Here is a 13,983-nt window from a genome sequence, read left to right on the forward strand (position 1 = left end):
CAACATTTCCTAAAGAGAAGTCACTGTTAGACCCACCATCCTTTTTTTCCATTTCCCTATTTCTCTTGAGGACACCACTCTTTTCTTCCTTCTCCCCTAGTGCCCTTCCCCATAATGTCATAATTTGTCACTTCTACTTTGATAATGTCTCCTTTTATTTATGCCACCATTACTCTATTTCAGGCCCTCATCATCTCTCTCCGTGAGCTCTCCTCATTGTTTTCCTTGTGCAATCTTCTCCTTTCCAACCCATCTTCCACATGGCTGCCAAAATAACATTCCTCAGCACTACCTCACAGTGCCATTCCCTTGCACAAAAATCTTAACAGAATCACATTCCAGTTAGATATCACTTCAGCTAACTCCAAATGCCTCTAGGATGAAATACAAACTCCTCAGTCTACCTGCCACCTGCCTTTCAAGACATTCTAAATTAACCCTCTTAAGCTCTAAGGTCCCGACCAAACTGTTCCCAAACTCAGCATTCGTCACCCAGAATATCCTCATCATTCTGGATTCCTGAGCTTTGTTCAAGGCTTTCTACTCAAAGCCTCACCTGCTTTTCTATTTTTTTATTTATCAGTGCTCTCTCCTTATTTAAACTACCTTGTTTTTTTTTTTTGTCCTCTATTTTATTTTCCTATCTGGCATATATATGTCCTTTGTTGGCACACAAGCTCTTTGAGGGCAAGATCTGTGTCCTTAGGGCATAGCACAGGGTCTTGCACACAGTAGGCACTTGATGGTTCTGTTAAGAAAGCATTTGTTCCCTGTCTACTGACTTAATTCTGGTCTGTTCCAATTACAGGCAGATGATTCTCAGATTTTAGGGGTGATTTTGCACATGACCTGTATGATCAGTCAGAGAATACAACACAACTGATTCAAATTGTCCATTAAAGAAGAAAAAAAGGCTTTTTTAAAAAAGCGACAGATGAAGCAAAATTCTACTTTGAGAAAACAAAAGCTGGTAGAAAACCATCTAAGACAACAGGGGGAGGCAGTGGAAGGAAGTTTTCTTGGGCTCTGACCCCTGAAATGGATTCTAGTCTCTGCCCATGTAGACTGGTCAATGAATTCCTAAAAAGTGGGGAATGAATCCCTTGCCATGTTAAATGTCCCATCCAGATGTCTGAGTTTTAAAATTATCTATACCTGTGTCACAAAACAATCAAAATGCCCCAAGTCTGAGGAAGCCAAAACCTTGCCCCCAGCCTTGGGCCAGGAAGAACTCAGAAACTAAGGATTCTGTTATGCAGAATGATAAAACAGAATCTGACTAGAGATTTTTCTAACCTGCTGCCTGCCATGTTCTGTCGAATCTAACTCCATAATTCACTTCTGTCATCTCCATTTGACACCACTATTACCATTTTTAGGCCTTTGTCACACCCTGCTAGTGCCTCTTACTCATACCTTGCTGGTATATACTGTGAGGAGAAAGGGAACAGATGAACAAGTCAGCCTAACCTGTCTTTCTCCACCAAGTCTGCATACACAGATGAGCTCTCAAACTGTTCTTTTACTTGGGTAAAACTCACTCTTCTCCACAATCCACTGAAACCCCTCACACCAAAACGACTCTCAGTGCGCCCTATAACCAGAACCGCTGCCTCACAAGCTCTGGCCTTTCCACGCTCCCTGGACCACTGCTTCCAGTCCAAGGTTTCAACCTTCAAGCTAACATTCATCCTGACACTGCCGGCTGATATTCCTAAACAGTCCCATAGATAGAAAGCCCAGGTCGTCCTGTGACCTCTGGGGACCATCTGATGTTTCCCTTTCCCTTTCAGGTGCCCCATCCCAAGCATCTTGTGTCCTTCACAGGGACTTCTGGGTCACTCTAGTCCAATTTCTAGCTAAGAGGAATTCTCCCCCCTATGTACCCCACAAGCATCCAATAACCCCTTCCCAAGGCACTGCCCTAGTCTGTTTGCACAGCACTCTATGCAAAGAGCTTCCCCCTAATCTCAGGCCTCAGTTTAACCTTCCCCAACCCAGGCTCCTGCTTTTGCCTTTTGAGGCCAAGAGAAGCCTTGCCTGCCTTTCACATTACTACATGATGGTCTCCAATGATCTGGAGACACCTCTCATGTACTTTAAATCTCCTCCACTCAAGACTAAAGATCCCCAATCACTTTAGCTGGTCCTTCCATCCTCTGAATTCTCTTTAGTTTAATAGTGTTCCCACTGCCCCCCCCCTCCCCTTTTGGACTGGACTTCTGACCACAAGTGAGGAAGGATCTTACTTCTTCCATAAAAACAGGGCGGCCAAAGGGTTACTGGGACCCAAGGGGTTCAAGGACCTTCTCAGCATCCCCCAGCAGTCAGAGTCAGAGGCTTAACTGGACCCAAAGCCCTCCTGTGCTGAGATTTTCTAATTTTGTCTGTCCACCGGTGTCCTTCTGAAACAACAATGCTCACAATGGAACCAAATTCTGGAAACGCGTCTGACCCACTGGAAACTAGCTAACCTCAGGCAGCCCCAGATCCGCAGCCCTTAGGGGCTGCCTCATCCCACTGCCAGCTCCATCAGAACTTGACGTCCACAGAAACCCTCTGCACCCTTTCTTATGTTTAACCACACCCCCTCTGACTTGTACTTGATTCTCTTAATTTTTATTTATCCAAACTTGAAAGGCATTTTAGTAGATTCAGCCCAATGGCCTCATGTGACAAAACATTGGGATCCTCACTCTGTCATCTGGTGTGTGTTTTCTCCCAGTTTTGTTTCATCTAGACTTTTTGTTTCTCTCTCTTTTTTTTAAGATAGATCTTTTATTTTCAAAATATATGCAAAGATAATTTTCAACATTCACCCTTCCAAAACTTGTGCTCCAAAATTTTTTCCCTCCCTTTCTCCCACCTCCTGGATGGCAAGTAGTCTAATATATGTTAAACACGTGCAATTCTTCTATATATATTTCCACATTTGTCATGCTGCACAAGAAAAAAATCAAATCAAAAGAGGGGGAAAATGAGAAAGAAAAAAAGCAAGCAAACAAAAAAAGAGAAAATACTATGTTGTGATTCACATTCAACCCCCACAGTCCTCTCTCTGGATGCAAATGGCTCTCTCCATCACAAGTCCATTGGAATTGTCCTGAATTACCCCATTGTTGAGAAGAACCATGTCCATCCATCTAGACTTTTTCTTATCAACCCCGCTCCCCCTACCCTCAAGTTTCCCACTTCTCTCCACAAAGGAGGTATATAAGCCAGTATATGATAGGGCAGGTCTAGGTTTGTCAATTAAGTTTCTCTTCAAATTAAAAACATTTGGTCCTTTGCCAACTATTCAGAAATCTTTGGAATGGATTGCCTTGAAAGGTCAGGAGTTCTTGGTTTCCAAATATATTTAAATAGAAGCTGGACTGAATATCAGTCAAGAATATTGTGAAAGGAATTTGGCTTTAAGAAGAGACTAGCCTAGGTACTCTTTATGGTCCCTTTCAACTCTGAGACCCTATGAGTCATTCTGCTAATTTCTCTATTGCAGATCTGAGAAAGCTAAAACTAAATCATCTGAAGCTACAGAGGAAAAGCTCTCCCTTGGCCTTTTCTCCAATTCCCAGCCCAAATGGTCACAATATGAATGGGAAAATGCTTAGTGACAGTATCCTATGCCACTAATCAGCAGCTAATCAGAGTAGGTAACAAGAAAACAAAACTATCACTCTTTGCAGATGATATAATGGTATATTTAGAAAATCCTAGAGAACCAACTAAAAAGGTATTAAAAACAATTAACAATTTTAGCAAAATGGCAGGATATAAAATAAACCAATATAAATCAGAATTTCCAGATATTATCAATAAAGTCCAGCAGTAAGAGCTAGGAAAATAAATCCCATTTAAAGTAACTGTAGGTAACATAAAATATTTAGGAGTCTATCTGCCAAGACAAAGCCAGGAACTATATGAACACAATCACAAAATACTTTTCACACAAAGTTAGATTTAAACAATTGGAAGAATATCAATTGTTCATGGGTTGGCTGAATATAATAAAAATGACAATTCTACCTAAATTCATCTGCCATTAACCTAATTTACCTAATTAACCTAAAATGTGTCATTTACTTAATTAACCTAAAATCTGTCATTTTCTTGAATTAGAATCTCTTTATTCAGTGCCATACCACTCAAACTACCAAAAAAAAGTACTTTATAGAGCTAGGAAAAATAATAACAAAATTCATCTGGAATAACAAAAGATCAAGAATATCAAGGGAATTAATGGAAAAAAAATGCAAAGGAAGGTGGCCTAGCCACTACAGATTTAAAACTATATTATAAAGCAGCTCTCATCAGAACCATTTGGTATTGCCCAAGAAACAGAATAGTGGATCAGTGGAATAGGTTAGGTACCCAAGACACAATAGTCAATGACTACAGTAATCCAGTGTCTGATAAACCCAAAGACTCCAACTTCTGGGCTAAGAACTTGCTATTTGACAAAAATTACCAAAAAATTTGGAAAATAATATAGCAGATACTATGTATTAACCAGCATCTAATATTCTATATCAAGATAAGTTTGAAATGGGTTCATGATTTACGTGCAAAGGGTGATTCTATAAGCAAATTAGGACAGCACGGAATAGTCTACCTGTCAGATATATGGAGAAGGGAAGACTTTATTGGCCAAAGAAGAACCAGGAAACATTGTGAAATGCAAAATGATCATTCTCATTACATTAAAAAGGTTTTGCACAAACAAAATCAATGCAGTCAAGATCAGAAAGGAAGCAGAAAGACAGAGGGAAGTTTTTATAGCCATGTTTCTGATAAAGGCCTCATTTTTAAAATATACATAGAACTGTGTCAAATTTCTGAGAACACAAGTCATTCCCCAAAAGATAAATGGTTAAAGGATATGAATAGTCAATTTTCACATGAAAAAATTAAAGCCATTTCTAATCATATAAAAAAAATTCAAATCATTATTAATTAGAGAAATACAAATTAAGACAATTCCAAGGTATCATTTCACATCTCACCGATTTGTTAAGATGAAAGGAAAAGACAATGATAAATCTTGGAGGGGATTTGGGAAAATTGGGACTCTAATACATTGTTGGTGGAGTTGTGAAATAAACCAACCATTCTGGAGAACAATTTGGAACTATGCCCAAAGGGCTAAAAACTATACATTTGGTATTTTGATTCAGCAGTGTCTCTACTGGGTCTGTATCCCAAAGAGATCATAAAAGAGGGAAAAGGACTTACATAGGGAAAAATGTTTTTAGCATTCCTTTTTGTAGTGCCTTGTAGTGGCAAGAAATTGGAAATTGAATGGATGCCCATAAATTGGGGACTGGCTGAATAAGTTATGGTACATGAATGTAATGTGATTATAAGTAATATAATAAAGTAAATACAAGTAAAGTAATTATAAGAAATGATGAGCAGGCTGATTTCAGAAAAATCTAGAAAGATTTACATAAAAGAATGTTGAGTGAAGTGAGCAGAGCCAAGAGAACATTGTAGATAGCAACAAGAAGATTATGTGATAATCAACTGTGATGGACTTGGTTCTTCTTTCTCAAAATGTGGTGATTCAGTTCATTCCAATAGATCTGGGATGGAAAATGCCATCCATATATATAGAGAGAACTATGGAGAGACTGAATGTGGATCAAAGCATAGTTTTTTGTTTTTTTTTTTCCTTTCTGATGCTTTTTCCCTTTTAGTCTGATTTTTCTTGCACAATATGACAAACATGGAAATATATTTAAAAAGAACTGCATATATTTAACCTATATCAGATTACTTATTGTCTTGGGGAAAGGGAAAGTAAGGGAGGAAGAGAGAAAAATTTGTAAGAGTCTTACAAAAATGAACTTTGAAAACTATCTTTATAGGTATTTGGAAAAATAGAATACTACTGCAAATTAAAAAAAAAAGAAATGAGAATTGGGATTACTAGCCAGTTTTTCTAAGGACACTGTAATAAAGCCTATGAGAATCAAGTATGGAATATAACAAGACTATCTAACTCAACCACAATGAGTTTTCTCTAAACACCAATATGGAAGAGAATACAGGCAGAACTTGTGAAAGTTTCCTTGGGTTCTAGTCCTCATGAAGAATCAAAATCAGACCCCCCGACTGCACAGGGGACAATGTGTGAATTCTGTATTTCTTCTACTCAGAATATACTGTCACCATAAGGCATTACTATATCTACCTGTACTATATAGTTGTAAAGGAAATAAGAGATTTCTAGGAAATCCATTAGAAGTTCCTTTTCAAGGGAAGCCAAGAATGATATAACCCTGTTAGGATTATTCTGTTTAGAGGAACCAGTGCTATCTCCCTCAGTCTTTGCTTATGTTTCTCCTAAGGAAATCTGCTTCTCCCTCCCCAAGGCAGAAAAGACTGGCATCCATAATGGTACCAGCTTGTCTCCCCAGGTGTTAGCACTCTCTCTCCCTCCTGAAATAACTAAGGAAATTAATAATATGTATTAAGATACAGTATATACATTGCATTCCCTGAACCACACAAATGGCTCTTAACCCTTGAAGGTTTAAAACTACTTCATTTTGCCTGTCTATTCCACAAGCTAGCAGAATGTCCAGCATATAAATGTTTGTTAAACAGGATTTTTCCAAGATGCTGATGCTGTCATGTTAGTTCTCTGACAAACTTAGATGTTTTCTTAATGCCTTAATACCAGAAATTCACCTCTTAGGTGATATGCTCTTTGAAGGTATAGACTATGTCATTTAAAAAATTTTTTAACCCCTAGAACAATGCCTTAGGCAAATAAATGTTTAACAAATGTTTGCATCATTAAACTGTTTAGCCTGTCTTCTAAAATATGGTTGTAAGCCACTGTTCTAACTTTATTGTCTTTTTCTCAATTTCTATCCTCTGCTCCACAGAATGGTATGGTTACTGAGCCCTAAACACAACTGGGTCTAAGCAAAGACCCAAATGTAGAAATTTATGTTCTCTTGCTTGAAATATATTCTCTTTCTTTCAGCCTATTCAAATTTTCCTAGCTATGAAATGCTGCTACTCCAAGGGAATATCCCTGATCAATTCTCTACCCAATGATTTCCTTTTCTTATGAACTCATCTAGTACAGTGGCTAAGACCTATTTGGCTTAGCACAGTTATTTAATTTTTGAAAAGTATCTTGTCTTTCTGGCTAGATTATTAGTTATTAATGGGAAGGACTGTGTCTCATACTACTCTGGAATTCCCCATGACCAGTTTCACAGGGCCTTGCATATGACAGTCATTCAATGGCTTTTTCTTTGTTGACATTTAACACAAGAGGCAAAGTTATTAAGTATATATCTCAAGGAAGTCAAAGACAGAGGGAAGGATGTCGAATATACAAAAATATTTGTATTAGCCAAGAAGTGGGGGAAAAAAAGCAAATACCCAATGGTTGAACAAATTATAGTATGTTAATGTAAAGAAATATTATTCTTCCATAAAAAGAAATGACTGTGAAGAATTACAAGAAACTCAGAAAGAACAAGGCAGAGTAAAGTAAATATAATTAAGAGAACAATGTACATGGTAACCACAATATCACAGGGAAAACAATACAAAATGACTTCAGTACTCCAATTACTGCCATAAACAGTCATGGCTGCAGAGGACTGAGCAAAGTACACTTCTCACCTCTTGGAAGAGTTTGTGAACTAGAGATGCAGAAGAAGGCAAACATTTTCAGACAGGGTCAAATGTAGATATGATTTGATTATGCTTATTTTGAAGGAAGGGATGAAGAGTCATAAAGTGATATTAAAAAAAATTAATAAACTTATAAAAACTATACAGTTTTATATACCCCTTTTAAAAAACACAATCCAAGGCATAATCAAGTTTGTTTCCTCACAGACACTCTATTTATTCAACAAATCTACTCCAAGACTCTGGCACATTGCAGAACTCTGGGGCAGGTCTTAACAGGAAGCTAAGAAGATGGTCTATAGGATTCTCCAGGGGTTTTGTAGCTATCACTCTATCCATAGGCTCCAGAAAGGCAAAGAATAAATCTTGCCACCAAGTCAAATGTCAAGGACAAAATCTCTGAGGACAGGGGAGTACGTGTTGTTTCCCCTGCACCTGGAAGCCAGCTGACTAAAGTTGAGTCCAAAGAACTAACAGACAGATTAGGATGTTGCCAAGAGCTCTCATGGAAAGCTCTTTCGGGGGAAGACAATCCAACACTGAAGGTATCAGGGTACCTGCCCCTACAACTCCTGACTGTCTCAAACGAGGACATCTGCCAAGTTCTTGCTGCTTAATAGTTCTTTCTTGTTACATAAAACAGTCAGGAACAACGGACACAAATAACTAATTTGGGGGGGGGGGGCGGGAGGGGGGAGAAGGAATCCTTTGGGCTGCCTGGTGCTACCATTAAGGCAAAGGAGGCACAGCATGGAGGAAGAATATTGGACTTGGACCTGGGTAACCATCCTGGCCTATGCCCACCCTGAGCAATTTAATTCTTCTCTCAGGGCTTTATTTCCCTCAACCATACAATAAAGTTTGTCTAAATCAGAAGTCCTAACCTTTTTTTGTGTGTGTTATGGATCTGAAGCCTATGGATCCCTTCTAAGAGGTTTTTTTTTTTAATGCCTAAAATAAAGTCTTATATATGATTCTATGAATGCAAGTCTTATTCTTAATTCTATCTACTTACTCACTAGATTTGTAGTTAAAATAAGTCATTACCTGGTGTTTTCTGAACTCAAAAAACTCAGTAAGTGAACAGCCCAAAGGATAGGTCCTATGTATGTTGCAAAGGCTGTGAGGAACATGGCTGGTAGTTCTACATAGTGGTCTAGGCCAACAAAGCCTGCTGAAACATCCAGTGTGGCAAGGTTATTGGAATTGCCCTGAAAATAGAAGATAAGAAAGGCAGATGAGTCTAGTTACCTATTTTTTTTTAAAATTTAATAGCCTTTTATTTACAGGTTATATGCATGGGTAACTTTACAGCATTAACAATTGCCAAAACTCTTGTTCCAATTTTTGAGTCTAGTTACCTATTAAATTTATTAAAACATTTTAAAAGATTATATAATGCTTAGAGGGTTTAATGCCAATAGTCAAAGCTTAATTATATATTTATTCATTAAACTTTTTATTAAGACAAACATGACACCATGCTAAGTACTGCCAGAAGTACAAAGACACAAAGTTCCTATTGTCAAGTATAGTCTGGCAAGGGAAATCAGATGTATAACTCACATAATCATAATATAAAATAGACTATGATGTGCACATCAGAAAAGTCCCTGGAGTACAGAGAAACTGAGTTCAAATCCAGACTCAGACACTTTCAGACACAAAGCTATGTGACCCTGGGCAAATCACTTCACCCTGTTTGCCTGAGTTTCCTCGTCTGTAAAATGAGCAGGAGAAGGAAATGGCCAACTGCTCCTGTATCTTTGCCAAGAAAACTCAAGCATAGTCATGAAGGTAGACATAGCTGAAACAACTCAACAACAAAAAGGGAGGGACACCTGTAATCACGACTTCACAGGGTGGTTGTGAGAAAAATCTTTCAAAAAACTTTTAAGAAAGCACAAAAAATATGAATCGTTATAGGGAAACAAGGGGAACACTGCTTACTTTTCAATCAAATTTTGGAAGTTTTAGGCTTTTTAGACTTAGAGGGACTTGATCACCAACTTCAAGTATGTGAGTGCCTCTGAGGATGAAGGAAGGACAAGGCTCAGCTAACACATGTCCAGGACAGAGCTGTACTCAATGGGAAGAAGTTACAGGGGAACCAGCTTCAGCGTCAAATAAGGAAGGACTTTCTAACCTGGTGAAAATCCAATAGATTGTTGCACTAGGCAGTGACCTTCCCATCACTGATGGTATCTAAGCAGAAATGAGATGATCACATTAAGCTGAAGGGAATTCTCACTTTAGTGTGACACTTGGAAACTAAATACCTTTTAGGACTCCTCCACTTCCTGGATTGTATAATAAGAATTTTGCTATTGCCTCTAAATTCCCCAATGTCTTATTCCTCAGAATTCCCAGCTTCTTTAAACTAGGAGTTGCAACTCTATATGGGGTATCGTGATTGAATGTGGGGTTGGAGAAATTATGTTTTGTAATCGGCAAATGTTTGATTTTATATATCTATTTTATATGCTATAAACCCAGAGTAATGTAAAAATTTCTAGGGCAAAAAGGGGTTGCAAGTGGAAAAAGTTTAAGAAGCCCTGCTTTATATGAAGCCCTACATGCCCTTAAGAAGTGGTGTACAGTCTACTTCAGCTCAGCTATTTCTTAAAAAGCAAGTTTCATTGATGCCTTTTGTCATTATACCACAATCATTTCTAAAGTATTTTTCTGTGGTCAGAGAAGCATAAGAAGGCTTATTTGAAGTGATAAAAAAAAAAAAAAAAAAAAAAAAAACTGAAGAAAGAAGAACCAGGAAAATTGTATGTAATGACTATGGCAATATAAACAGAAAGAATAAATAATTTAAACTGAACCATATATAATTATAATAGTTATGATTGGTTCAATAGAAGAGTTGAGAAAATGAATTTCTTTTTTTCTTTACAGAGATGGGGGGGGTGGGTTACAGCAATGTAATATTACATATACTATCAAATACAACTGGTTTATTGATGCCTCTTCTAAATTTCTCCCCCCCTCTTTCTGTTTATATCTTTGTTATAAGTAGTGCTTTGAAAGGCAGGGGAGAGGGGATAGCATATTCAGAAAGAAAAGTGATGTAAAAGAAAAAGAGCTCAATAAAATAACATTTTTAAAATGAGAGTGTTGAACTAGATGGTCTTCAAGATTTCTCTCAACTCTACATCTATGATCCCATGCTTGTTTCATTTTGCATCAATTTATATAAATCTTCCCATTCTTCTGAATCCCCTACATTCTTCATTTCTATCTGCAGAATAATATTACATTACATTCATATATACAAAATTTATTAAGCCATTCTCCAAATAGGTGCTCACTTTGTTTCCAGTTCATACATACCATTAAATATCCAAATAGTGTTATAAATATTCTGATTTATATTGAAATTCTTATTTCTTATTAGACTGCCTAGTAATGGGATCTCTGAATCAAAAAGTATGAACAGTTTAATCACTTTCTTGCATAATTTCAAATTGTTATCCAAATGGTTGCTCTAACTCACATCACCCTCAGCATATTAGTGTGCCTATATTTCCATAGCCCTCCAATATGGTTTTCCATTTTTTCCCATCTTTACCATTTTGTAGGGTGTTGGGTAAAACCAGCATTTTAATGTGGAGCAGGTACTCAAATGGTCATTTATGGTTTCCAATCACTTTAGAAACTTTTCATATTAATAGCCATTGTTTCTTAAAGAAGAATTTTTAATTATCTTCCTTCTCCTTGTCATCTGAAATTGCATTTGAAGTCAGAAGGCTGCATACAAATCTAGAAGGAAATCTATCTCTAGCATAGAGGAAACAAGTGGTGATTTAGGGAAGTTGGGCAGCTGAAAAATTCTATCTAAAGCTCTTCACAGTATAATTTAGTGAATTCCTAGACTTTTAGATTACCCATATTTAATAGTTTTTGTTTTTTAAATTTTAATCCCTTGATAAATTGATATCTTGATAAACTTAATACAGATGATATGGGGATTAGAGGCTGAAATAATCTTTGCCATTATTTTCCTTAATTCACTAGAATGAATCATTGAGGCTTAAAACCAAGAACACATTTGTTACCTTACATCCCATATGTAGTTCTACTGGGAAGGATCATCATGTATTAGCTTTTTCTTGAGTATCCTTGAGTATTTACAGTATTCTCTAAAAATGTTAAGGCTGGAACCACGATAGAACGTACCAGATTGTGTATAATTAATTCACACATGCTCATGAAATGCAAGTACATTGTCTCTTACTAATTAAAGAGCTTGATTTTTATAAGCAAGATTTCAGTTGACCACATAGTAAACTTAGGAAACCTTGGAAAAAGTCTCTCAATCTATCTTTCTGAACAAGATGGAGAAATGTGGATTGGATAGCACAAGAGGTGGATCATATCTAAACAAAGAATATGGATTAATGGGTCAACATGAAGGGAGAGTTCCATTTTCAAGTAGAAAATTTTGTACTGGATTCTATCTGCCTCTCACCACTTCTCCTCCCCCCCCCCAAAAAAAAAAGCATTTCAGTTGCAAGAAGATTATTAGAAATCATCTTGGCCCTCTTTCTCTTTTCTCTCTACATCATGGATTATCACATCTGCTCTCCCAACTCCAAGGATTATCTCTAAGTTATTGACTTCTATATTCACCTAGATGGCCATCACTGTCACTGAAACTCAATATGCATTAAACTGAATTATCTTCTTCTCATTCTAATTTCACTATTTTGTTGATGATCCTAGATACCATAGCTCAAAACCTCGATCACCTTCCTCTCTTCTTCATTCTCTAATAACTGCCAACTCCTACAGATTCCATCTTTGCAAATGTTCTTATATACAACCCCTCCTTGCTACTCCCATTACTCTAGTTCTAGCCAGAAACACACAAAAATAACGTGACAGTTGGAAGACTCTTAGCTTTTTGTAGCTAAAAAGGAATCTTTTCTATGACATCTCTCCAGCTACTACTTAAAAAAATAATCTTTGGTGACAGGGAATCTACCACCTCCTGAGGCAGCCCATTCCAAAAACCCCATTTTTACAGAGGAGGAAACTGAAGTCCAGAATGCTTGGACAGTCACAAAGAAGGTGGCAGAAGGGAATTCAAAATCAGGTTCTGGAATTTCAAGTCCACTGTCTATCCACTTCTCTCTTTGGACCAAGCAGAATAAGTCGAATCCTTCAACCATAATAAAAGCTGGTGTTTTAAGGTTTACAAAGCACTTCACGTATGTTGTCTCAATAGATGAGATTATCCATGCAGGCCCTTCACATACTATATGAAGACAGTCAGAATGTGTCCCCCAAAGTTCACTCTTCTCTAGGAAAATGTCCCCAGTCTTCCAAGTGTTCTCATCTTAGCTAGGTATTGAATTCCTTCCCCCATCCTGGCTGCCAGACTCTAGACACTTGACTCCCAGAACTAAACATAAATAATCCTCCAGATGCTACCTGACTAGAGGACAACAGACCTTCAATAACCTGTTCCTGGACTCTCTGTTTCTCCCTAAGGACTCTAAAATGTTCTTCATTTTCTGGCTCAAACTGTTGATTCACATTGAGCTTCCAATGCACTAAGACCTTTTCACAGGAATTATTTGCTATCTTCCAACAGAGTTCACTTGTACAATTGATTTTTCAAAAAAACCCAAAACGAAACAAAAAACAACCACCCAAAAAAACAGCGTAGGTATAATAGAAAGAGCATTTAATTCCCTGTTTGAGAACCAAGGCTTGAAACCTGAGGGTGGTATTTACTCTGAGAATTTGGGTGACCCCCGAGTCTTTCTGGGCCTGAGGTCCTTCTTTTCTAGTTCTAAATTTTAGGATTTTGCATTGATCCTAATTCAATTTAATCTGCAATTCGTCTTAGCTCATAATCTGTTCTAATTCTTGAACTCTTTTGTCTCTTAATTTTGAGAGGGAGCACAGCCCAAAAGGCAAAATCAATGTTCAGAATCAGAAAGCTCTAGTTATGACATATTCTGGCTGTGTGACCTTATGCATATTCCTAAATCTTTCACTGATACATCAGGTAACTCTCTAAGATTATCAATTACAGAACAGTGAATTTCTTTATCACAAAATCCCACAAACAAAACCAAGAAAACATTGATGAAATAAGAAGGTTTTTAGAAACCCCTTTCCCTCCTCCAACTGAAAAAAATCTATTATTCAATATGCTAATTATCCCTCCTTCTCAGCTTTATGTTACCTATGCTTATCAATTGTCTAGGATTATCTATTATAAGAATGTTGCCCAAGTCTTTATCTATGGTGTTTATGTCTTGATCTGATAAAATACCGAACAGGTTCTAGGAAATTCACTTAACT

General features: G+C 37.3%; 1 protein-coding gene across 5 annotated transcripts in view; it reads right to left on the reverse strand.

The window, feature by feature from the left end:
• Positions 1 to 13,983, reverse strand: part of PIGG (phosphatidylinositol glycan anchor biosynthesis class G) — an 80,566-nt gene that overhangs the window by 16,373 nt on the left and 50,210 nt on the right. For 3 of the 5 annotated variants that reach the window (XM_031943275.1, XM_031943272.1, XM_031943273.1), the window contains one exon: positions 8,707 to 8,870. The exons of 1 other annotated variant lie outside the window; for it this stretch is intronic. In XM_031943275.1, coding sequence (XP_031799135.1) covers positions 8,707 to 8,870 — 164 coding nt within the window. Of the gene's footprint in view, positions 1 to 8,706; positions 8,871 to 13,983 lie in introns of those variants that run through there. One more of the 5 variants, XM_031943277.1, reaches the window with a different exon arrangement.

This window comes from Sarcophilus harrisii, chromosome 6 (assembly GCF_902635505.1).
Source record: "Sarcophilus harrisii chromosome 6, mSarHar1.11, whole genome shotgun sequence".
Taxonomy (NCBI): domain Eukaryota; kingdom Metazoa; phylum Chordata; class Mammalia; order Dasyuromorphia; family Dasyuridae; genus Sarcophilus; species Sarcophilus harrisii.